Here is a 25,172-nt window from a genome sequence, read left to right as displayed (position 1 = left end):
TCTGACTGTTCAGAGGGCAGAGAAAACATTTCTGGAAGATTCCTGGAAAAGATGGCCCTAAGCCTTGAAGGATGGACAGGGGTGGAGACAGACAACCGGGGAGGCAGCATGTCCTTCCACAAAGGTGGTGGGATGGTATAGGAAAGATCAGGGGTGAGGACCTGCAGGTAAAGTGGGTGGCCTTTATCACAAGTAGGGGTGAAATGTTTCTGGGTAATCCTCACCTCCTGGCCCGGTGCTGTCACTCCCATCATATATTTTAACATATTAAACATTATAATAAATAAAATATTCAAATCATTTAGACATGCTCCCTAGCCAAGCATGGATTATACTGTGTGCATTTAGTTTGGGTGTGGGCTAAGGTATACCCCTTCCCTCCAAAAAGATTAGCTTTGCTTCTGATGACTTTCCTCATCTTCCTATTTTGTGCCTTTCCATCCTGTGTCCCACCATCCTCATTCCTGTCTGTCAGGGTCTCCTGCCCTCTCTGCCACCACCCTAACACTGCAGGACTGCCCTTTGGCTTCCTTCTTCCCCTCAGGGCTTTGGGGACCCTGAGCAGACCTCTCAGGTGCCTGTCTCCAGAGAGACTTTCTGGAGACCATGCCCCATCAGATACAAGACGAGTCTTGCTGCAACAGTTTCTGGCAGGCAGGTGATGGAGTCTGGGAAGCAGCAACCTGGGCTGTCCCTCCCCAAGCCCAGGGCTCCAGAAAAGGGCCTGCAGCCTTGTCTCCAGGCCAGCTGGGCCCCTCACCATCTTAGCATTCAGGGCATAGCTGCCTGTTTGTTCCTGACTGAAAAGCCTTCCTGCAAATTTCGCCCTGCCACTGACCTCCTGCTTTCCCCATCCTTCAAGTGCCCAGGGCTTTTCCGTCAAGCGTGTCAATGCATCTGGGTGACAGGAGGACTTCAAGCAAAGAGACCTTCCTCCTATCCCTCAAGGCTCCCTGAAAATGGCTCCCTTCTCTGCTGTGAGAAGTCCAGCTCTCAGAAGAGCCAGCCCTCAGGGACCTCTCAAGACAAGGCCTGAGGCCTTGCCTATCCCACAGAGGGGCTGGGAGCCCTATCCCTCAGTCTCTAAGCTAGGGGGCCAAGCTGAGGCTTAGCAAGGCCCAGAAGCAGACAAGCACATGCTAGCTTTTCCCAGTCCTGCAGTAGCAGGCCTATCTCGGGAAGCTTTGGGTTTGGTTCTTTCTCAATGAGTGCCAAGATCAGGGCTCTTTGGAACTTAATCCTGTGGCAAGAGGCCTCCCTTTGAAGACTGTGTGGAATGAGATGGAATCTGGCCAGGTTGTTAGAGGAACTGAATCCCTGGAGTGGGAACATAATGAGAACGCGGAGCCGTTCACCATTCAGGGTAGAAAGTAGGGCACTTATTGTGGGGCCAAGGCTGAGGCTGGCAGGAAGCAGGCTTGGAGTGGGGAGCTTGCCGTATCACCAGGAGGATTTGGGGGGAGGTTGCAGAGACAGCAAGGGCTAACTAAACTCTGGCCTCAAATATTGAACTGCTCACTTTCTGTTGAACTTAAGCAAGTTAAAACAATCAACCAACATGAAAAGCAAATGTATTAAGTCTAAAAGGAAAATAATAACTTTTGCAGTGGTTATCTCTGTGGTATGTTTACAGGTGATTACAACTTTTTTGTGTGTGCTTTCAATTTTTCTGATATTTTTTCTAAACAGATTGGATTACAGCTGGAAAAAACACAAACTCAAAGCTGTCTCTACTTTGGAAGCAAACAGATTCTGGGGAAGGACTCTGGAATTCAGAAATTGATAGACGTATATTTGAAAGGGAAGAGGCAGTACTTTACGGCAGTCAGACTGCTCCCAAGTAAGAAGTTCTCCTGGCCGCCTGACAGCCCGATTGGCTCGTCTGGGCTGGCTGTTAGTCCTGCTGTTTTAGTGTGGGAGGTGGCTGTTCCTTTCCCATCCTACGTGACCGCTCAGAAGATGCCCCATGGGGCAACCCGCCCTGGAGCTGCATCCTGCCTTTGGACCAGGGGCTTCTGTTGAGGTCTCTCTGCACTCCCATCCTTAGCCAACTTTGTCTCTTGGTCAAAGCAGAACAGGGTGGCTTCCCTGGGTTTCTTCCCTCATCATGAGCATCCCTGATAACCGCTCCTCATCTGACCTGGACATAGACTGCCTTCTCTCACTGTTGTCTGTTTATTATTGATTTTTTAAAAAATGGATATACCATACATACAGCAAAATACATAAATCCGAAGTGTATGGCCTGAAGGATTTTGATACACGTTTATACTGTGTAACTACCAATCAGATCAAGACATTGAGCATTGCCATTATTCCAGAGGGTTCCCTCATGCCCTCTCCAAGTCAACACCCTCACCCACCTCCACAAAGATAATACCATAATGACGTCTACCACCCTAGGAGGGTTTGACCTGTTTTTGAATTTTATATATACTTTTTGCATCTGCCTTCTTTTGCTCATCATTATGTGAATTGGCCTTCCATTATCATGTAACAAATCACTCCAAAATTAGTGGCTTGAAATAACAACAGGCAATTCTTTTGCTCACTGACCTTCAGTTTTGGCAGGACTTAGAGAGGATGGTTTGTCTCACAGCCTCGGCTAGGGCAGCTTGACAGGGGGAAGGTCCATTTCAAGATGGCTCACTTCCATGGTGGGCCAGTTGTTGCTGACCATTAACTGGTGACTTAGCTGGAGCTGTGGGTCAGGCCCTCAGTTCTTATCCACATGGGTCTCTTCATAGGCTACTTGGGCTTCCTTACAATGTGATGGCTAAGTTTCAAGAAAGCAACCATCCCAAGAGAGCCAGGTGGAAATGCAAGGCGTTTTCATGACCTAGCCTCAGAGGTCACATAGCGTCACCTTGGCAACACTCTCAAAGGCCTGCCCAGGATCAAGTGGAGGGACGTAGACTCTACCTCTGGATGGGGGATGTGGGAAAGTTCTAGAAGAGCGTGGGGTGAGAGATATTAGGGTGCCATTCTTGAGAAGATTCATCCGATTGTAACATATTTGTAGTCTGCATTTTAAATGCTGTGTAATATTTCATTGTGTGCATATACTTACCCAGTCTGTTAATTGACATTTGAGTTGCTTGCAGTTTGGGCCTATTTGAAGAGTGCCACTATGAATATTCTTATACAAGTCTTTCGGTGGACAAAGACTGCCTTCTCTCAGTGTTGCTGTCTCTAGTTTTTAACATTTTAAAAATCATACAATTCTATTCTCTTTTATTTTTTCCCCATCAGTTACTGTAGCCATATGTATTTTAGTATGTAAATCTCTGCTAGTGTTTTTTAAATGTTGAGAAGAAATTATATAAGTATTACATAAATATGTTCTCTTTATAAAAACTTTCAATATTACAGTTAAGACTAAAATTTCTTCCAACACCACTTGCCAAATCTGAACTCTTTCCTCCTACCTCAAGGTAACCTCTGTCACCAGTTTGGCGGGTCTCCTTCTAGAGCTTTTTTGATACATTTACTCACATAAATATTCTCATAGGAAATGAGTGTGTGTATGTGTTGTTTGTTTGGTACAACGAATGGTGTCATACGGCTCTGCAATTTGCTTTCACACTTAAAAAAATACCTTGGAGATATGGCCATGGAGAGCTACTTTATTTTTTAAACCGCCTAATAACGTGCATAGTATTATTACACTGGATAAATGGCAAACATTTATCCATTTCCCTGTGAAAGGACGTCTAGGTTATAGTCTTCTTTATTGTTTTGCGTGTGTCCCATAAACTGAGGGGCAGGTCTTGCACACTGGAAGACTGTCAGTGCTTGGTCAATACTGACGCACCCCTGCAAGGGAAAGTGTTGCTGGAGCCCTGGTCCTGTGCCCCTCAGTGTCCCTTTTCTTTGCCTGCAGAGACGTCTCAGAGAGGCTGTGCAACTGCTGGAAGACTATAAGCATGGGACCCTGCGCCCGGGGGTTACCAATGAGCAGGTAACTCTGCTGGAGGTGGGGTGGGGGAGTGGGGCGGGGAGGAAGGTGGCAAATTCATTATCCCTCCCCTGCAGGCAGAACCACTTCTCTTCCCCTCAGAATCCACTTCTATTTTGGAGGGGCTACTCAGGGCTCTCCTGTAAGCTGCTGGTGGGAAGTATGGAGGCTGCTAAGACTAGAGAAACCTAAGGCAATAGTTTGCTGGAGCTGATATGTGCATCTTTTCCCAGTTCCACATTCAGTGACATCACAGTGATGACTTGAAATCAGCCACAATGTGAGGATTTACACCATGGAAATTGGCAGATAATATAAATCAGGACTTTTTTCTCAAAAATATTCACTAGCATACCAGTATCCAGAAGTTTAGACTGAGGATGAGAAAGATGGAGGAGACAGTGTGGAATTAGGCTAAGACCCTGTAATTTCTGTTTTGTTTTTTTTTTAATTTATTTATTTATCTATTTTTTTACTTTACAATATCGTATTGGTTTTGCCATACATTGACATGAATCTGCCATGGGTGTACATGTGTTCCCCTTCCAGAACCCCCCTCCCACCTCGCTCCCCATCCCATCCCTCTGGGTCATCCTAGTGCACCAGCCCCGAGCACCCTGTATCATGCATCGAACCTGGACTGGCGATTCGTTTCACATGTGATAATTTACATGCTTCAGTGCCATTCTCCCATATCATCCCGCCCTTGCCCTCTCCCACAGAGTCCAAATTACTGTTCTATACATCTGTGTCTCTTTTGCTGTCTCACATACAGGGTTATCTTTACCGATTTACTAAATTCCATATATATGCATTAGTATACTGTATTGGTGTTTTTCTTTCTGGCTTACTTCACTCTGTATAATAGGCTCCAGTTTCATCCACCTCATTAGAACTGATTCAAATGTATTCTTTTTAATGGCTGAGTAATATTCCATTGTGTATATGTACCACAGCTTCCTTATCCATTCGTCTGCTGATGGACATCTAGGCTGCTTCCATGTCCTGGCTATTATAAACAGTGCTGTGATGAACATTGGGGTACACGTGTCTCTTTCAATTCTGGTTTACTCGGTGTGTATGCCCAGCAGTGAGATTGCTGGGTCATGTGGCAGTTCTATTTCCAGTTTTTTAAGGAATCTCCACACTGTTCTCCATAGTGGCTGTACTAGTTTGCATTCCCACCAACAGTGTAAGAGGGTTCCCTTTTTTCCACACCCTCTCCAGCATTTATTGCTTGTGGTCTTTTGGATAGCAGTATCTGACTGGCGTGAAATGGTACCTCATTGTGATTTTGATTTGCATTTCTCTGATAATGTTGAGTATCTTTTCATGCATTTGTTAGACATCTGTATGTCTTCTTTGGAGAAGTGTCTGTTTAGTTCTTTGGCTCACTTTTTGATTGGGTCGTTTATTTTTCTGGAATTGAGCTACAGGTGTTGCTTGTATATTTTTGAGATTAATTCTTTGTCCATTGCCTCGTTTGCTATTATTTTCTCCCATTCTGAAGGCTGTCTTTTCACCTTGCTTATAGTTTCCTTTGTTGTACAGAAGCTTTTAATTTCTGTTTTGTTAATATCATGTGGAAACTTGAACTAGAGCTAATTGAACAGTTGATGGTTTGGTTTGGTTTGGGGGAAAGGTAGGGAGATGTAGTATAGGGCAGCTCTAGTGACTGTAGACAGATGATTAATGTGCTGAAGTTTTTCTATTTGTTCATAAGCTTTATTTTAAAAGCTATTAAAATTAATCTCACGGTTTTTTTCAAAGTAATTTATGTACAAATTTCAAAAAGTCACCTGGTACGAAAACACTTGCAAGGAAAAATAGTGTATTGCCCCATCCCTCCCCAATTCCCATTTCTCTTCCCCAGAAGCAAATGCTGTTAGCTGTTTCTTCAGATAGAAACCTATATTTCAAACTAAGCTTATCTGTACTGCTATTTCTCAACTAGTTCTTTTGTGTGGTAGTTGAGGATCCATTTCTCTTTTTATTTACCTCCATAAACACATTTCTCTCCCCTACTGTCATCACCCTCCCCAAATAGTTATCATAGTTTTGGGGCCTATGGATATTCAGTATTCACATTATTACAATTATATGAATAATACTACAACTATGTTGTATATGATTATGTTTCTTCTCCTTTTTGACTTTATGCTTTATCTGGATTTAATAATTGCCTCATTTTTCTCACTGACAGAGTTGTCTTTGTACCATCTCTAATTCTTGCCGTATCTTCTAGCAGCTTTTTGATATTTTTAATGGTGGTGGTGGTTTAGTCGCTCAGTCGTATTCGACTCTGTGACCCCATGGACTGTAGCCAGCCAGGCTCCTCTGTCCATGGGATTTGCCAGGCAAGAATATTGGAGTGGGTTGCCATTTCCTTCTCCAGGGGATCTCCCAACCCAGGAATCAAACTCAGGTCTCCGCATGGCAGGCAGATTCTTTACCAGCTGAGCTATAAGGGAATCCCTTTTTCACTTCCATATTTTTCCCTGAAATTTTCAATTCTGGGGCCCAGCTCCCTCCAGCTCCTCTTGGTGTACACCTTTATTTTAGTGGAAGACCTCTTCTGGTAGCTCCCTGAAAAAAGGTAAATAGAAAGAAAATTTTGAGTCCTTTTATATCTGAAAAAATGTAATTTGTAATTGTAATTCTGTACTCAGCTTTAACTGACAGTTTGGCTGAGGAGAAAATTCCAATTTTTAGGTTGACAACATTTTCCTTTAGAATTTTGAAGACATTGCTCTTCTGGTTTCTAGTCTAGCTTTTGAAAAATCCAATGCTGTTTTATTCCTGATTCTTTGCAAGTGACCTGTTTTCTCTCTTTGGGAATGTTTAGGATCTCCTCTTTATGTATATGGTTTATTTCTGAAATTCCACAATGCCATGTCTTTTAAAATTTATTATTTTGGATTTCTGGTGACCTCTTTCAATCTGAAGACTCCTGTCTCTCAGTTCTGGCAATTTTTCTTATACTATTTCTTTGATAATTTCTTCTCATTCTAGAACTCCTATTAGTCAAATATTCAACATCTTAGATTGATACTCAGATTTTTTTATCCTTTGTTTCTCTTCTATTCTTTCACTTTTTCCTTCTGTCTGGCTTTACAGGAAATTTCCTTGAGTTTATTTTCAACATGTCTATCGGATTTTTAAATTCAGCTAGTACAAATTTTAATTTCTGAGAGCTATTTGGTTGTTTCTTTTCTTTATTCCTTTTAACAGGATCCTCTTCATGTTTTGTGAATACAGTACCTTCTCACCTCTGCATTCTGGAAGCCAAGTAGAGGAGCAAGGCTGAAGCCCCAATATTCACTTTGCAGATTTTCATTAATTTCTCTGCTTTTAGCCTCACCTGCTCCCTCTTTCCACTGGGCTAGTGTTCCCAAGTCTGGAGTCACTTGGATGCAGTTTCTCCAGGAGGTTGATAAACCTCCAGTGTTTGGGGGATACAGGGGAGGGCGGTAGGAGCCACCTTGCTGTGTGGGGAAGGCTGAGGGGTTCTACTGCTTTGAATTCAGATTTTCAACCAAGTCCCTGTGTTTAGCCCTATGATTAAACCTTTCTTCCTGGGGTGCCTGGGCCCTCCAAGTCCTGAACTTCGCTGGCATCCTGGGGGTGATGGCCTGGCTTCTGCGGGCATTGAGGGACAGCTTCCTCCTCTCTGCTGGATCAGTTCCTAAAACTCTGCTCATTTTCTACCCAGAAACACGCTGCTGCCCTTCCTGTGCTGTGCTCTCTTCTGTTCTTTTGGTGACTCTGTGAGGCACCGCCCTGCCGTCTCACACTTTTAGGCACAAAGTCCGCAGACACACTGGTGCCTGGCTGGGTGTTCCCTGGGCCAGGTGGCTGAGCCACCAGCCCTCCCCGGTCCACTTTGTTTTGCTGTGTATTTATGGAGCACCTCCAGGCCAGTGTCGGTGCTAGGACCTGGGGGAGAGCAGAGGAGAGGCTGGAGGAGGGTCCTGCCCCCGGGGACTCCCCAGAATCTAGGCCACGACAGTGAAAATACATGATGCTGTGGGAGAGCAGAGGGAGGAGTCACCTGACCGGAAGCGGGGAGTCCGGAAGAGATTGCTCACCTGAGACGGAGGGATGAGCAGGGATTGGTGAGGAGGGGGCGCTGGGAAGGGGCAGAGGAAGAACATCCTGAGCACAGAGAGAATGGCCCCTAGAGGAAGGGACAGGCCAATGTGCTGGACAGCAGCCCGCCACATGGAGAGGGGGCAGAGGTGCCAAGAGAGGCAGCCCCTGGGCCAGATGTCCTTGTGCGGGCCCCTGAAGTGACGCAAGGTCTATCTTCAGGAGTCTGTGATGCCTGCTGAGTTGGTTGGGAGCAGCCATCAGCAGACAGGCCAGGGCCTGATCTCCTTATTCCTGAGCAAAGTGCTGCCCTCTGGCTGTGGCACCGAGGAGCCTGCTGGTGTGACCTGACACGCCCCTCTCTAGGGTGGGGAGGTGTCCTCAGACCCTGGCAGCTCCTCATGGACCAGTCAGAGGAGTTCGGCCTCCAGGCCCTTCCTGACCCCATGTCTGCTCCCAGCCCAAGCTCCCCTCCAGCCTGGCTTTTCCTCTTGGGACTCTTTCCAGTTTTCTAGAGTTGGGAAATGAGGCCATGTTTCCTCTCTTTATTCCCTTCAGAAGCTTAAAGCTGCCTGTCCTGTTTTCTGGGCCCCCTTTGTTTTCTATCCTGAAAGCTCCCATGTGCCTCCAGGCAGCTGGGAGGCCAGGAGGATGGGGGGGACCTGCACCAGCTGGGAGAGGGTGGGGGGACCTGCACCGGCTGGGGGAGGGTGGGGGGGACCTGCACCGGCTGGGGGAGGGTGGGGGGCCTCACTAGCTGGGGGAGGGTGGGGGGGCCTGCACCAGCTGGGGGAGGGTGGGGTGGCCCTGCACCAGCTGGGGGAGGGTGGGGGGGACCTGCACCAGCTGGGGGAGGGTGGGGGGCCTCACTAGCTAGGGGAGGGTGGGGGGACCTGTGCCAGCTGGGGGAGGGTGGGGGGACCTGCGCCAGCTGGGGGAGGGTGGGGGGACCTGCACCAGCTGGGGGAGGGTGGGGGGCCTCACTAGCTAGGGGAGGGTGGGGGGACCTGTGCCAGCTGGGGGAGGGTGGGGGGACCTGCGCCAGCTGGGGGAGGGTGGGGGGACCTGCGCCAGCTGGGGGAGGGTGGGGGGGGCCTCACTAGCTGGGGGAGGGTGAGGGGACCTGCACCAGCTGGGGGAGGGTGGGGGGACCTGCACCAGCTGGGGGGAGGGGGGAACCTCACTAGCTGGGGGAGGGTGGGGGAACCTACACTAGCTGGGGGAAGGGTGGGGGGACCTGCATTAGCTGGGGGAGGGGGTATGACCTGAACTAGCCACTCCGCCACTCCCCCCACTAGCCACACTAGTTCTGGCCCCAGTTGGTGATGCCTGTGGCGTCCCTCTGGAGGCTGGTAGCACAGTGCTCTAGGTGTGAGTCCACAGCTCAGCCCCCCTCCCCTGGCCCTCCCAGCTGCCCAGACATCAGAATTGGGCTCTGCTGCAGCTCTCACAGTACCTCCTGGACCTTGTCTACAGAGCCCTGGCCCCCACCAGCCTCCATAGCCACAGCAAAAGCGGGTAGGTAGTGACATACCAGCTCAGGATCTGGGGAGCTTCAGGGTCAGAAATTCACAAAGTCCCCATCCCTGGTTCAGGCTGGCCCTGCTCAAGGGTCATGCCAGTGCTGTCTGAAGAGGCTGAGGATGGTTCTTGACCTCGGTCTGGACGGTGGCCTGTGTCCTCTTGGGCTCTGTGCCTGCCCTGATGTCCTTTTGCAGGCGTGTGAGTCAGAAGCCTGTGGCTGTGTGCTGATGCCTGTGGGCCTGATGCAATGTCTGGGCACCACTGGGTATCTTACGCACTAATTTGTTACCTAATCTGCCCTCCAGTTACAATATCCCACCAGGGGGCTACGAGCAGATTGATAGTTTATTCACACCTGATGGCCTTGGTTAGTGGGTGGCTGATATCTCCTCCAGAGACTGTTAACTTGTTGAAAGGTTGCTGTACCAATGAAAAGTTAGTCCTAAGGGTAAAACAAAAATAAGTACAATTTACTCTTTGGGCTTGACAGGTATATATTTGATGAGCTAGGAACCCTAATAAAGACTGCAGCTATCAGGTAAACAACAAAGCCATAGATGAAAGCAAAAACGTAAGCCCAGGCAGCTAAGTTTCTGAATGTTTGCTGTGCTATGTGCTTTTTATATGCCGGGGCTTTGCTGGGATGGTTTGGCATGGATGGAGAAGAGTGGGTTTCAATATGGAAGACTCCCCCATGGTAATGAGTCACCACTCACTGTGAGCTCACCAAGGGCCAGGAGCCATGCTAAATATTTGTACTTTATATGTATTCTCTCAATTAATCTTCACAGAAGCCTTGTTTGGTTGATACCTATATTGATCCCATTTTACAGGCAAGAAAACTGAGGCTCAGAGAGATTACAAAACTTAGGTTACATAACTAATGTGTGGTGGGAGAGAGACACTGGACCTGGAAGATCCAATGCCCATTTTTCACTCACTGTCTGAAGATAGATTTGGAAGGGAAGGTGATATTCTGGAGTGGAACATGTGTGCTAACAGACAGGCAGAGTGAGCGGGTGGGATAGAAGTGCCATCAGAGGAGCTTGGCCTGTGTGCAGGTCTCATAGCCCCAGTCACACTGGGCAGTTAACCCTGTCAGGCCAGGCCGTGGGCATCTGTGGGGCAGCTGGTACATGAAAGGTGCAGTGGCAGGTGAGCACTGAGAAGTTCCTGCCCTCATGCAGCCAGCTCCCATGCAGGCGCACACATAAGGGGGTGGCTGGAGGCAGGAGTTAGGCTGTGGTAGTAGGAATTCAGTGGTGAGAGACTCCTGAGAACACAGGTGCTGAGGAAAGGCTTCGTGGTTGGATGTAGAATGTAGAGAGACCCAAGGCATGAGAAGGACATCCCTGCAAGTCGAAGACGAAGGCTGAGAAGTAGAGTGGAGAGAGAGGGAGAGAAAGTGCATGATGAGACAGAGACAGAAGATGAGAGAGGAAGTTAGAGAGGAAGTTGGGAGGTTTCAAGCCAGATTGTGAAAGTTTCTGGAAGCCAGAAGAGATGCTGGTTGTGTTGTACTGGAGCAAGAGGGGAGCAGGACAGTGGAACTGTGGTTGAACCCTTCTGCACCAGGTATATGGGGAGGGATAAGTGCTGAAAGGAAACCAGCTTGGGAGCGACTGAGGTGGTCAGAAGTGAGGGGGCAGGGAGCCACTGTCGGCTTCTGAGTGGCAGTTCTGGTCCATCATTCCACATCCCCAGAGGCTGGGAACCAGCACTCTTTCCTTGGTGCCTGCTCAGCTCCCAGCATAGTGTATTGGTTGCCCAGGGGCCCCGTGAAGGATGGGTTCTGCCTGCAGCCTGCCAAGGAGAAAGGGCAGCTGAGATGTAAGAGATCTTGCAAGTCTCCTCACCTGGCAGAGCAGAAATGGGGTCAGCTGTGTTTGGGTTTTGCTGAAAATAGCAGAGAAGATACCAGAGAGTTAAAAATACTTGCACCCTGAATCTTTTCTGGGCATCAGCAGGATTGTCTATCAGAAGCTTTACTGACATTCCACCACCACCCGCCACTTACCCTGACCCCTGGCCTCTGGGATCCTGATCAGCACCCAGCACCTCTGGGGCAGCTACAGGCTGACTCTTATTATTAGCACAAAACAGGCAAGTGATCAGTATTAGCTAAAGCATTTGTATGATGTGCTGGAAGTGATACTGGGTGCTGTATAGCATCTCCAGGCTGAGTCTTGCAGTCGCCTCCTGGGTGGTCTTCCTGTTCTGCCTGGGCTCCCTCTACCCATTCCCAGTATAGGACTCAGAGTGACCTGTGAAACTGCTCCGGGGTTTGTTCCTCTGCCCCAGGGTTTCTCAGACTCAGCATGATTGGCATTTGGGGCTTGGTAATTCTTTGTCATGGGGACTGTTCTGTGCACTGTAGGCTGTTTAGCAACACCTCTGGTCTACCCATTGGGTGCTAATGGCACCCCTTCCCAATTTATGACAACCAGACATTTCCAAATGGCCCCTGGGTGGAAAATTGCCCTCATGTTAAGGACCACTCTATAGTAAAAACTCAGTAAAAGCCACAGTCCTCAGTACAAATTGCAAAGCCCCAATTCCTCTCTGATCTTATTTCCTACTGCTCTTTCCCTCATTCAGCCCACTTCAGTCACACTGGCATCCTTGCTGTCCCTCAGATAGGCTGGGGAGGCCCACTCTGCGTCAGGGCCTTTGCACTGGCTGTTCTGCTGGACAGAATAATCTCCTACCAGGTATCTGCATGGCTCACTCCCTCCTTCAGGTATTTTCTCCAAAGCCATCTCAATGAAAGCTACCCTGACCACCTTACTAAACATTATCCTACTTGAGAATCTGTCCAGGGAAAGAAAAGTTGGGGGAGCAAAAGAAGGAGCCACTAGAACCAGAGGCAGGACAAGAGATGGAATTTTTAGGGAGCCATGGCCAGTGAAGGGACCCGGGAACTAGAGGCGCTTCTGTGGGTGGAGGATGCAGCCTCAGTGTCTCTCCCTCTCCTCTTCCAGCCCAACTCCAGCCTAGCCTTTTCTTTTCTGTCTTTTCTGTGACAGAAGCTGTGACCCTGCTCATGTCATTGTGTTCCTGAATGTTCCCCATCCTTCACCCCCTCCTTTCGTGAGGACCCCACTACAATAAATTTTAAAAAATCCATCCTTGCTGCCAGCACACTCCCCATCCTTACTCTGTTCTACTTTCTCATGTTTCTTGAAGCACTCATCCTTCTCACATAGGAGCAAATTTACTTTTTATTATTTTTTTGTTTATTGTTTGTCTCCACAATCATGTAAGCTCCACAAAACCAGAGATTTCACTTTTTTTTTTTTTTACTGATATATTCTTAGTGCCTAGAGCGGTGCCCAGCACATAATATGTGCTCAATAAATATTTGTTGGATAAATGAATTGTTTTTAATTATCACAATAAGCTTGAAAGTAAGTATTCATATTCCTATATTACAAAGGAGGAAACGGAGGCTCAAAAAATTGAGTTGTTGTTGTTTAGTTGCTAAGTTGTGTCCAAATCTTTTGTGACTCCATGGACTATATATAGCACACCAGGCTCCTCTCTTTATGGGATTTCCCAGGCAAGGGTACTGGAGTGGGTTGCCATTTCCTTTTCCAGAGGATCTTCCCGACCCAGGGGTTGAACCTGCATCTCCAAGTAAATTGCCCCAAGTCACATGGCTACCAAGTGGGAGATCTGTGATTCCAATTCACAAAAGAGGGTTTGACTAGAGGCTCTAGCCTCTTAATAGAGAGAAGCTGAGTGTACATGGAAGTTGTGACTGCTCATGTGTGTTGTCTAGCAGAGTGAGGGGGGATATTTGTCTCCTTTCATTTGTAGAATTGGCCCATCTTTTGCCCCACGTAGATTTGCATTTGTACATATTACCTGGGAGTAACCATGGCAACAAAGTTAATGGTGAGAAATAATAGGATTGGCCCAAATGATGAATTAAGAAGATTTCTTATTGTTTCATGAAGGTATCCTCTGCCTTACAGAAGGACCCCCTTCAGGCTCTGTTTAATTACCTTCTAGAAGTTGTCTATGGGGTCGCACAGAGTTGGACACGACTGAAGCGACTTAGCAGCAGCAGCAGCAGCAGAGGTTGTTTTAAATAGGCTCTATTGTCGCTGCTTCAGAGGTTTGGAGAAGCAGCTTGGAAAGATGAGAGGGAGAGGGGAAGTGGAAGGAGTCAGACTGGGGATAAGGCCTGGGCAATGACTCCTCCATCTGAGGTCTGAGCATAGGAGGTCTCTGCCCTGAGAAGGAGGGGCTTCCCCCCCTGAAGTTTGTTTGGGGCCCACCCTCTGCCCCTCCCTTGGCCTCTGCACTGGATTCCTAATAGGTTCAAATGGCAACTCAGCTGAGACTTAGGCCATTTCTGAAATCAACAAACGTCTGCATTGTTCCAGCAACCTTTCTCCGATGCTGTTTCCCCACGTCCTCTGTGTCCTCATTCTCCAAGCTGAGAAATCAAGAAAGGTTGAAAGTCTCACATCCACACTGGTTGTTGCTACACCAGTAAGTTCCAAGGGATTGGGGGCATTTTAATGTTCAGCAAGAAGCACAGAGGGAGATGACTGAGCCCAAAGGAGACCAGGTCACACTGAGTAATTGTAGTTTAAAGTGGAGCTGCTGTGGTGGGCTGACAAGAAGATGCAGAGGGCTCCCTCTCAGTATGGATGCACTGTCCACCATGTCTTCTTGGCCTCCATCAAATGCTTTACATTCCAGGATGATCCTTGCTTGTAACCTGTTTGCAGGGTTGCCTCATTAAACTTCAAATTAGCAACCAGCTCTTGGCTTGTGGGTGATATCTGCTGCCATTTCTGCATCCAGCATGTCCCAGGGAAAAACCCAGACTCAAGAAATCAGGCCCGAGTCCTTGTCCTGGGCTCTCTGAAAGCCAGAACTGGCATCATCAGACGGGAAGGGACCTTGGAGAGACTAGCTTCCATCTCCTGTCTCATTAATTAAAAAAACAAAACAATGCAATCCTAAGGAGTGAGGTGACTTGCACAGGAAGACCAGGCAAGTTAGTGGCTGAGCCAGGCCCCAGATATGTGACCCTGACTGTTGTTGGTGCAGCCTGGAGATGGGATGAGCCCAAATGAGGTCAGGTCATGACTAGGAAGTTTAGTTTAAGATGGAGCTGTCCCTCCCTTTTCACCCCAAAACCTCCTGAGATGGGAGCACTTCCAGATGCCATGAGAAGAACCTCAACATGACTTAGTGCTCATTCCTTCCTCTCTCCTGTGGAGAGGCTTCCCTGACATCGTGGGAAGCACTTTCCCCAAACCCCAAATCGGTTACTTTGGTTAAGGTTATACTAACTGCTGTAATGAAATGACCTCAAAACACACCAGCTCAAATAAGATAGATGTTTATCTCTTGCCCATGTCATGGTTCAAGTTCCAGGTGGGCAGGTGGCTCTGCTCCACAGGGTCAATCAGGAACCCAGGCTCCTTCCATCATGTTTCTCCACCATCTCCTTGGGTTCTTCCCTCTGCCTGCCCAGGCTGGGCTGCAGCCACATTGTTGTTCTGGCTCACAGGCAGGTGATAGAAAGTATAGGTTGGGAGGAGCTAGCTAGGGAAAGGCACATCTCACTTCCCCTCAGATGCCACTAAGGGACTTAGTCACCTGGAAAAGCCTAATTGCAAAGGAGGCTGGGAAATGTAATACAGCAGGCCAACCACCTGCCTTGCAAAGGAGGCTGGGAAATGTAGTGCAGCAGGTCAGCCACCTGCCCGCTACCTTTCTATTACTATGGCAGAAAAGGACATAGATTTTGTTGGACCATTAACAGTCTATGCCATAGAGGACTATAAAGTGCTGAAGAGTTGTGCATGCTATTTCTATTTTTCTAATGGTTACTCTTAAATTTTTAAGAATTATTTTTGGGTAGGTAACACATGAACAAGGGCTTCCCTGGTAGCTCAATCAGTAAAGAATCTGCCTGCAATGCAGGAGACCTAGATTTGATCCCTAGATTGGGAAGATCCCCTGGAGGAGGAAATGGCAACCCACACCAGTATTCTTGCCCAGAGAATCCCATGGACAGAGAGAGGAGCCTGGCAGGCTGCAGTTCATGGGGTCGCAAGAGTTCATGGGGTTGCAAGAGTTGAATACAACTTAGTGACTAAAAAAAAAAAAAGTATCAAACAAAAATAGAATATACAATGTTTCCCTTTCCCTGTCTGCCAATTTCCCACTTCTTCTCCCTAGAGTAAGGATCAGTTTCTTCTGTATCCTGCCAGAGATATCTGCATGCATTCATCCTTTTCCTGTAAATGTTATTGATATAATAGTGGTAAGTCCAGGGACATTCACTGGAGTAGGGTCATAATAGCAAAAGATGTGACAGTCACAAAAGGACAAATGTTGTATGATTCTACTTATATGAAATATCTAGAGTGATTAAATTCAAAGAGACAAGAGAGTAGAATGGTAGTTCCCTGGACCTGAGGGGAGGAGGATTTGGGAGTTAGTACTTAGTGGGTACAGAGTTTCAGTTGAGGAAGGTGAAAAAATTCTCCAAATGCATGATGGTGATGGCTGTACAACAATGTGAATGTACTTAATGCCACTGAACTTCCACCTAAAAATGGTTAAATGGTACTTTTTATTATTTATATTTTACCACAATAAAAGATTGGAAATAGCTTAAAAGTCCAGTATGCAGGTCAAGAAGCAACAGCTAGAACCAGACATGGAACAACGGACTAGTTCAAAATTGGGAAAGGAGTACATCAAGGCTGTATATTGTCACCTTACTTATTTAGCTTATGTGCAGAATACGTCCTGTGAAATGCTGAGCTGGATGAAGCATAAGCTGGAATCAAGATTGCTGGGAGAAATATCAATAACCTCAGATATGCAGATGACACCAACCTTATGGCAGAAAGCAAAGAGGAACTGAAGAGCGTTTGATGAAAGTGAAAGAGGAGAGTGAAAAGGCTGGCTTAAAACTCAACATTCAAAAAACTAAGATCATGGCATCCAGTCTCATCACTTCATGGCAAATAGATGGGCAACAATGGAAACAGTGACAGACTTTATTTTCTTGGGCTCCAAAATCACTGCAGATGGTGACTGCAGCCATGAAATTAAAAGACGCTTGCTCCTTGGAAGAAAAGCTATGACCAACCTAGACAGCATATTAAAAAGCAGAGACATTACTTTGCTGACAAAGGTCCATATAGTCAAACTGTGATTTTTCCAGTAGTCATGTGTGGATGTGAGAGTTGGACCATAAAGAAAACTGAGCACAGAAGAATTGATGTTTTTGAACTGTGGTGTTGGAGAAGACTCTGGAAAGTCTTTGGACTGCAAGGAGATCAAACCAGTCAATCCTAAAGGAAATCAGTCCTGAATATTCATTGGAAGGACTGATGCTGAAGCTGAAGCTCCAATACTTTGGCCACTTGATGCAAAGAACTAACTCACTGGAAAAGACCCTGATGCTGGGAAAGATTGAAGGCAGGAGGAGAAAGGGACGATAGAGGATGATATGGTTGGATGGCGTCATTGACTCAATGGACATGAGTTTCAGCAAGCTCTAGGAGTTGGTGATGGACAGGGAGGCCTGGCGTGCTGCAGTCCATGGGGTTGCAAAGAGTCGAAAACGATTGAGCGACTGAAATGAACTGAACTGAATAGGGTGAAGTTTATATGTTCATTCAATGTTTCTGTTAGGAAGAATAAGACTGCTCTCCATGCTCTGATGTGAAAAGATCTCCAGATTATACTAGATGCCTTAAGGGAAAGAACAGTGTGAACTGGTGTGCCAACACTTAGAGATGCATGCATAGGGATTTGGATGGGGATTATGGAACCAGACGGCTTGGGTTCAAATCCCAGTGCTACTATGGGACTTTGGGCAAATCATTGAACTTCTCAGTGCCTCAGTTTCCACATCTATAAAATGGGAGATACACTACTCCCTGCCGCATAGGGTTGTTGAGAAGATTAATAAGTTAATATGTACAAAGCCCTCAGAAAGATGTTTGACACATAGCACTTGTCCACTAAATATGAATGAATGAATGAAGATGAATGAATGAGACTAAGTCGCAGATCATAACCTGAAGTTCTGGCCCCACCTGTGAGAACTTGGATGTGGCTGAGCTTTGCTTTTCTCATCTGTCTAGTGGAAACAGTTTTCTGAGTGTGAGATTCAAATAGTTAACAGGGCAATTGCCTCTTATCTGCGGCACTAGTCTGCCCACACAGTGTGTGTGGGTGTCATTGTGGGGAGGGAACATGTCTGTGAGCTCTGGGCTCCTGGCCTTACCTGCTGACATCCCTGCTGAACTTCTGCCTTTCTGCCGAGCCAGTGCCTGCCTGAGTCTCCCATCGCTGGGTGGGGGTGGAGGAGGCAACCCTTGAACTTGAGGGACACAGATGCAGCCATGGGTTGCAAGTGTTCCTTGGCTGGCCTTCCCGGGGGGAGGGAGAAGAAACAGGTGCTGGGGAAAAGCATTTGCTGCCCAGCAGCAAAGGGAGGTTCTGGGACCTCAGGTGACATCAGCCGAGGCTCTTCCTCTTCTCGTGCCTCAGGTCTGGCTGTCACCCTGGCCAGACCAGACATCAGTCTGCTCCAGAGAACAGGGGGCACACCAGTCTGGAGGCTGGGAGGCCTGGGTGCCCATCTTCATCCTGCCACCAGGCCTCTGGAACCACGGCTGAGTCACTTAGTCTCTCTGAGATGAGTTGCTTTGTGTGAAAGTCATCTACTTACCACACAGGCATGTTGTAGGAATAAAACAACAGAGATGAATTTATTTTGAGAAATAACTAAGTTCTTTGAAAAATACTGCCCATTTGACTGACTTCCCCTTTATGTTAGGCATTTATGGTGCATGATCTGTGGGCCAAGTATTCAGGTATACGTGTCTCAGCGAACTTTTGTATTGGTCAGTGTAAGCCAAGTGCTGTAACAAAACCCCCTGGATTTGGGGGCCTTCAAAAGTAAGGTCTGTTTCTCACTCATGTCAGAGTCCAGTGCCACCCAGGGACGCAGCACATGCCATTGTCCAGGAGCCAGGCTCCTTTCACCTTATAGCTTTACTGTCTTCTAGGGCCTCCCTGTCCTCCAATGGCTCCTCTGTGGGAGGCTTTGGGGCCAAGCCTGGAAATGGCAAACTCCATTTCTACCTACAGCCCATCAGTTGGCACCTGGTCATGTGAGCCCACCTGACCGTGGGGAGGCTGGAAAGCATAGACTTAGCTGTGTACCCAAAGGGAAACGCCAGCTGCTGGGAGCATCAAGCATAGTCCTTACAACAACCTATTTTATTGATGGGGAAACTGAGGCATGGAGGCAAAGTAATTTGCCCGGGGTCACACATCCAGTAGGTGATAGGCATGTAGACTGCTGGTTCTAATGCCTGCTCTTTACACTGTTCTTTAATGTCTTAGATCAGTGTTTTCAGCCCAGGCTGTTCATCAGGAGGGGGATCTTTTTCTTTATTTATAAGAATTGTATGAAGACACCTTAGTTTTTTTTTTTTTTTAAAAAAAGACAAATAGTCTTATATTTGCTGTGTGCATGGCTCTGGGAAATGCTGTGGCCAGCACTCAAAGGCAGGACCCTGCTCCAAGGATCTGGGCTATGACCCCACAGAGTGAGGGGACACGGATGCAGGAGATTCTGACTTAGGGTGGAGAGCCTGGGGTGTCAGGAGTTTGTGCCCAGGGCCTGGGGTCACACCTGGGACGGTGCTGGGACTTGGTGGGTTGCACTTCAGCAAGGCACTCTTTGAGCAATGAAAGATCAACCTTTTATCATTTTTTTACTTCTCTACTGTTATGCTCTCACATACTGTCTTTGGCTAACAGTGATTCTACATTTGGTTTTTCTTTCTTTAGTCCCCTCTGTTCCTCAATTATAACTTAAAAAAAAATCAACTGCCTCTAATCTTTCTGGATATGGAATAGCAGACAATCAAATATGTTTGAAATGTATCTAAAATCAGAGTGATTAGACTGTGAATTAGACTTAAGGACTCGACTGTTAGTAAAAGCATAAACTTTAATACAGATGGTTCTTGACTTACGATGGCTCAACTTACAGTTTACGGACTTGATGATGGTATGAAAATGATATGCATCCAATAGAAACTGTACTTTGAGTTGTGAATATTGATCTTTTCCTAGCTGGCGATGCATGGTCTGATACCCTCTTGTGATTCAGGACAGACAGTGAGCCGCAGTTCCCAGTCAGCCACGAGATCAAGGAGGGGAACCACCAATATACTTAGAACCACTCTGTACCCACACAACCAGTCTGTTTTTCACTTTCAGTATAGTGTGCAATGAATTACATGAGATATCCTGTACTATATTATAAAATAGCCTCTGTGTTAGATGATTTTGCTCAACTGTAGGCTACTGTAAGTGTTCTGTGCCCTTTTAAGATGGGCCAGGCTAAGCTATGATGTTCAGTAGATTTGATGTATTAATATTAAATGCATTTTTGACAATGATAATTTCAACTTACGATGGGTTTATTGGGACATAACCTCATTGTAAGTAGCAGACAATCTGTATGTCAATTTTATAACTCTATTATTGCTACCTAGTAGCATTCTGCAGCTTAATTTATATCCCAGGTGACATTGCCATATAAATGAAGCATAGCTATTCCATTATAAAACTTTAAACATCAAACTTACGCAGTCACCCCTCTTACTTCATACCCTTCTTGATCCACTAAAGATGCACTGGCCTTTCATTTGCCCACAGTGTACATTTTTACTTGCCATATTTTCTCGATTCCAAAAGGTTATTTTATCACATATTATCATCTCTTAAATGGGGTGAATCTTTTAACTGATGGACATCATGGTATTATGCCATAGTTTTCTTTCTTAGTGGCACAATTAGTATATCTTAGGATAAATGATGTCTTAGAGTCAAAGAAATACAATATTTTTTATCATTTGAAGAAATTGGCAAATTGTTCTGTTCCTGTAGCCTGTCCACACACTGTGCTGGAAGAGACAACCTCCTCATTCATGTGAAAGTGCACAACCTTCTTATAACAGTAACAAAAATAAGAATAATAATATCTATAACATTTAGCACTTGTAAAGCACCTACTGTGTGTCCAGCACTGCTCTGGGCACTTTTCATATGCCTCTTCAACAATGTTAGAGCCCAGCTATTATCCCCATTTTACAGATGAGGAAATTGAAGCTCAGAGGTAGAAGTGGCAAATCCAGGGATCCAGGTAGTCTGTCTAGCTCTGAAAAATTATGCTATGCAGTCTCTAGTGATTCTGGGAGACAACTAAAGCATCTACCTAATGAAATGAAATGAAGGTACTTAAATGAAAAGTATCTTCATTTAAATCAGGGCTTCTTACCTATCTATACCTTAAAATGAACTAGGGAATGTTAGGAACATGCTGGAAGAATTCTTCAAGTAATTTTACAGCACAGTCAGACTTGAGATCCCTTGGTTTAAATAGGGTGAGTCCCCCCAGCTCTGCTCTTCTGGGATCCCTGGCCTTCCTTCCTGGTGATGCCACCCGTCCCCAGTCCAGGGAAGCTGGGGCAACCAGGGGCAGCTGGTTGCCTCTAAACAGCCTGAGCCTCTAAAGCCCTTTGGAGATGGATCCCTTGGTTAGAAAATGGGGCTTTGAGACCTTAAACTAATATGTGCTTTTAATCTTTGTTCCTTCTTTTCTTTCCCTTTCTTTCTTCCTTCCTTCTTTCCAGCTCTGGAGTGCACAGAAAATCAAGCAGGTAATTCCATTTTAGACTCCTTTCCTTCGTTCCCTTCTGCTGGTCTCTGAGACCCAGCACTGCCCTCCCCCCACCCCACCCCGCCCCACCCCACCCCACCCCACCCCACCCCAGCCCACCTGCTTCCTTCTTGCTCTGCACTCGGGCCTGAATCTCTGAAGACTAGAGCTGCCTGCCTTCCCTGGGCCCCCTGAGCCCCTCCCCTATGGGCTCTTTTCATCAATCCTTGCTGTGTGTCTTGTGCGCATGGCATGGGGGACAGAGGGTCTGCAAGGCGGACATGCTCTGCTGTGCCCTGCATTCGGTTTGAGCATTTGTCAGGAGGGGAAGCTCCGCCTGTGGCCCATGTTTTGTTTCTTCCTGCCCCAAATGGTAGGGAGGACTGACCAGCCACAAGGCAAGGTGGGATATAGCTACAGGCCACTGGAGTCTCCCCTGAGGGGGGGCTCCCTCACCTCCTCCCCCTCCCTCCTCCCATGCCCCTTCTCCCTCCCCGACTGTCACCTTGTGCTCTGTTCCCTGCTCTTGCCAGGCCATTCTACACCCGGACACCAATGAGAAGATCTTCATGCCTTTTAGAATGTCAGGTAAGCCCTTGGGACCCTCTGGTTCTTCTCAGTTTGGGCCACTTATGAGGGTCACAGCTCCAAGGGCATCCAGATGAGGGGCGTACAAAACCTGTTACACACATGACCACACTTGCACCTACATGGTCATTTTGGCTCATCTGTATGATACTGGTCAGCCTATGGAGCTTTTGAAATGTGTCTGTCTGTCTTTTCTGCCTGAGCAATTGGGATGGAGTCGAGGCATCCACAGGTAAATCTGGTGCCCCCACCCCAAGGTGATACCACGCTCACTTAGTGGCAGCTTCGGGGTGACGTTTCTTAGAGCAGGCCCTGCCTTCCGTGAGTCATTCCTCTCTTACCTGGGCACGCAGTGTGCCTTCCTTCCAAGCCCTGCTCCCTGCTCAGCCCTTTCATGCAGTTAATCCCCAGTCTAACTCCCTTGTCTCTGATCCTACTTTTAACCTGCCCTCTGCATGTACACACTGAGTTTGCACCACTGCACACACAGGGAGGCAGATTCCCATTCCATGGAGACCGGAGGGCAGAGGGGGCAATGGGAGAATGTGTCTAAGATCCCTGCCCCCAGGAAGTCCCCACCTTGTGGCCACTAGAGGGACAGCTCTATGTACAGCTTGAAAGTGAAAGTTGCTCAGTCGTGTCCAACTCTTTCAGACCCCATGGACTATACAGTACATGGAATTCTCCAGGCCAGAAAACTGCAGTGGGGAGCCTTTCCCTTCTCTGGGGATCTTCCCAACCCAGGGATCAAACCTAGGTACCAGCTGAGTCACAAGGGAAGCCCAAGAATACTGGAGTGGGTAGCCTGTCCCTTCTCCAGGGGATCTTCCTGACCCAGGAATTGAAACAGTGTCTCTCTCCTGCATTGCAGGCAGATTCTTTACCAACTTAGGTACGCACAGCTTATATACAGCTTAGTGGCCTAGAAAGCACTTGCCTGTACACTGCCTGAGGCTGGCGTGGTTACCCTGCCTCCAGTTCTGAGAGGCTAAGGTCCTTGTCCAGAGTCACAATGCAGAGGCCAGTTTCACACCAGTGTGCTGATGCCTCCTCCATGCCATTTCCCAGTGTGATTGAGTGTACCCCCCCACCTCTGACTTGCAGGGTGGGTGGGAGGGCTGCTGACTGCTGCCTTGGGAAGCCCCACCAGTGGATGTTCTCAGTCCAGGAGGTGAGTCAGTGTCCCCACCCTCAGAGAGCCTGACTTCATGAGAGTGAGAGAATATAGCCAGCTATGTGATGTCATTGTGTAAACCAGGGCGGTTAGTGCCCGGTGACCCTGGTTTGGCCGTGAGGAACTCCAAGGCAGCGAAATTTCTTGTAGCCGTGGCTATAGGTGCTCCCTAGTACCTACATGGGGCCATAGCAGGCTCTCCCCTGAGACAAACTTATCCTGCAATTCTCTGCTCAGTCTTTGGGCCCAGAGGGTGTGGGTAGGAGAGTGATGGCTCATGTGTATGCATATGCAGGAGACCAATGTTTGCTCTAGAAGTAACCCATACAAGTGTGCTTCCCTACTGCTCGGCCACCAGCTGACTGGCTGCTGGAAGCTAGAGGCTGGGACAGGAGGATGCCCACCTACAGCAGTGAGGGTGAAGGAGAGAGCCTTGTCATAGTTGGGGGGCTGTGAGCAGCGATGAGATGGTGTCCAGGGCCCAGCTGCACTGCACGCAAGCCCTTTCCTGATCTATCAAGGATGTCCAGCCAGGGCCATAGAGATTCAAAGAGCTCTGGCATGAAGTCTCCCTGGCATCTCCCTACCCACACATCTCAGGTGGGTAGGGAATGCCCTTTCTAGTAATGGTCATAACGCCAAGAAAGTAAGGGTATGTTTTAGAAAGACAAGATGAGGGAAGATGGAGGATATTCCAGGGCCTTCAGAGACACTGTGGTGAGTGTGGGCAGGGGTGTGGTGCCTCATGGAGGAAATCATGGGAGGACCACCAAGTGCAGAGTGCCAGTGTCCTAGCCGTGGGTGGCCTCCTTCAGGAGTGGGGCCCTTGGTTTTGGAGCAGAATGAGAACTGAGGGGAACAGAGACAAAGAGGTTGGGGGACACAGAGGAGCCCTCTGTCCTGGGGAGGGCTGAGCTAGGAGAAGGTCTAGGGGCTGGAGATGCCTCCTGCTTAACTGACCCGAGCCCTTTCCTTGGGGCCACTGCTAAGATCAAGGTCAGAAGTCTCTCTGGCATCTCGGTTGAAAGGCAGGTGGGACAGAGGATTATACAGCTTGACTCTTCTCTGTCCTCTCACAGGTTACATTCCTTTCGGGACGCCAATTGTAAGTATTACCTTCAAAGGGTTTTCTTTTCTAAAAAAAATTTTTTAATGTATAACTTTACATCACCATTCATAAATATTTGAGTGAGTTGCTGATTTAGGATAAATTCCTGGAGGGGAATTATTGTAGAAAGCATCGTGTATTTCTTTTTAATTTTCTTGATGTGTGTTATCAAACCTCTTCCCATAGATTGTCAGTAATTAGGACTTGCTGGTTTGATTACAGGGAAGTTTTTCCAGGGAGCTTGGGAAGTCAGAAAGTAAGGATGCCTTCTCAAAGCTGAAGAACTCAGCATTATTTTTGTTCAGTTTTGAAATCGAGATTAAGTTCATTCAATTTTTTTTATATTGAAGTAAAACAAATGTACAGAAAGGTTGCATTTGTCATAAATGTACAGCTTGATAAATTTTCACAAAGTGAGCTCAACAAAGTAAACATTACTTAGATAAACATATAGAGCATTATCAGCATCTCAGAAAGCTCTCATGAACCCCTCTCAATCACTATCCTCACAGGGAACCACTTTTCTGATTTCCTTCATTGTATCCTCATTTTGCCTGTTATCAAACTTTATATAAATGGAATCACTTATATAAATTTACTTTTTTAGGGGCTTGGCTTCTTTCATTCAGCTGTTTATGAGCCTTATCATTATATGTAGTATTAACTTGTTCTAGTTCGTTGCATAATATTCCACTATACACTTCCTCATTTATCTTACATTTTACCTAGGAGGCCAAAGAGATAACAACTAAGTGTGATACGTGATCCTAGAATCAGGACTGGGTTCAGGGCAGGTGTATGTGTAAAATGATATTGCAGTTTCTTATAAAATTAAATATATGCTTACAACGTGAGTCAGCAATTCTACATTTAGGTATTTACTTTAAGAGAAGTGAATACACATATCTATACAAAATATATACATAAATGTTTATAGTAACTTTTTTCATATTAGCCTAAACTCATGGCCAAGATGTTAAAACCACTAAGTGAAAAACGA

At 46.9% G+C, this 25,172-nt stretch overlaps 1 protein-coding gene across 18 annotated transcripts in view; it reads left to right on the top strand.

The window, feature by feature from the left end:
- The window catches only part of SFXN5 (sideroflexin 5), a 122,952-nt gene that overhangs the window by 18,953 nt on the left and 78,827 nt on the right, over positions 1–25,172 (top strand). For 10 of the 18 annotated variants that reach the window (XR_014051484.1, XR_014051483.1, XM_081482997.1 and 7 more), the window contains 4 exons: positions 3,884–3,961; positions 21,277–21,303; positions 21,836–21,890; positions 24,144–24,169. Coding sequence is in view for 15 of the 18 variants with exons in the window: in XM_081482997.1 (XP_081339123.1) it covers positions 3,884–3,961; positions 21,277–21,303; positions 21,836–21,890; positions 24,144–24,169 (186 nt within the window). In the remaining 3 variants the exon portion in view is untranslated. Of the gene's footprint in view, positions 1–3,883; positions 3,977–21,276; positions 21,304–21,835; positions 21,912–24,143; positions 24,170–25,172 lie in introns of all 18 variants that reach the window. The other 8 variants (XR_014051482.1, XM_081482998.1, XM_081482996.1 and 5 more) reach the window with 3 other exon arrangements.

The sequence above is a fragment of the Giraffa tippelskirchi genome, chromosome 4, assembly GCF_054371585.1.
Source record: "Giraffa tippelskirchi isolate mGirTip1 chromosome 4, T2T-mGirTip1v1.2.pri, whole genome shotgun sequence".
In the NCBI taxonomy this organism is placed as follows: domain Eukaryota; kingdom Metazoa; phylum Chordata; class Mammalia; order Artiodactyla; family Giraffidae; genus Giraffa; species Giraffa tippelskirchi.
The sequence above is the reverse complement of the archived record's forward strand: the minus strand, read 5'-3'. Positions and strand labels throughout refer to the sequence as shown.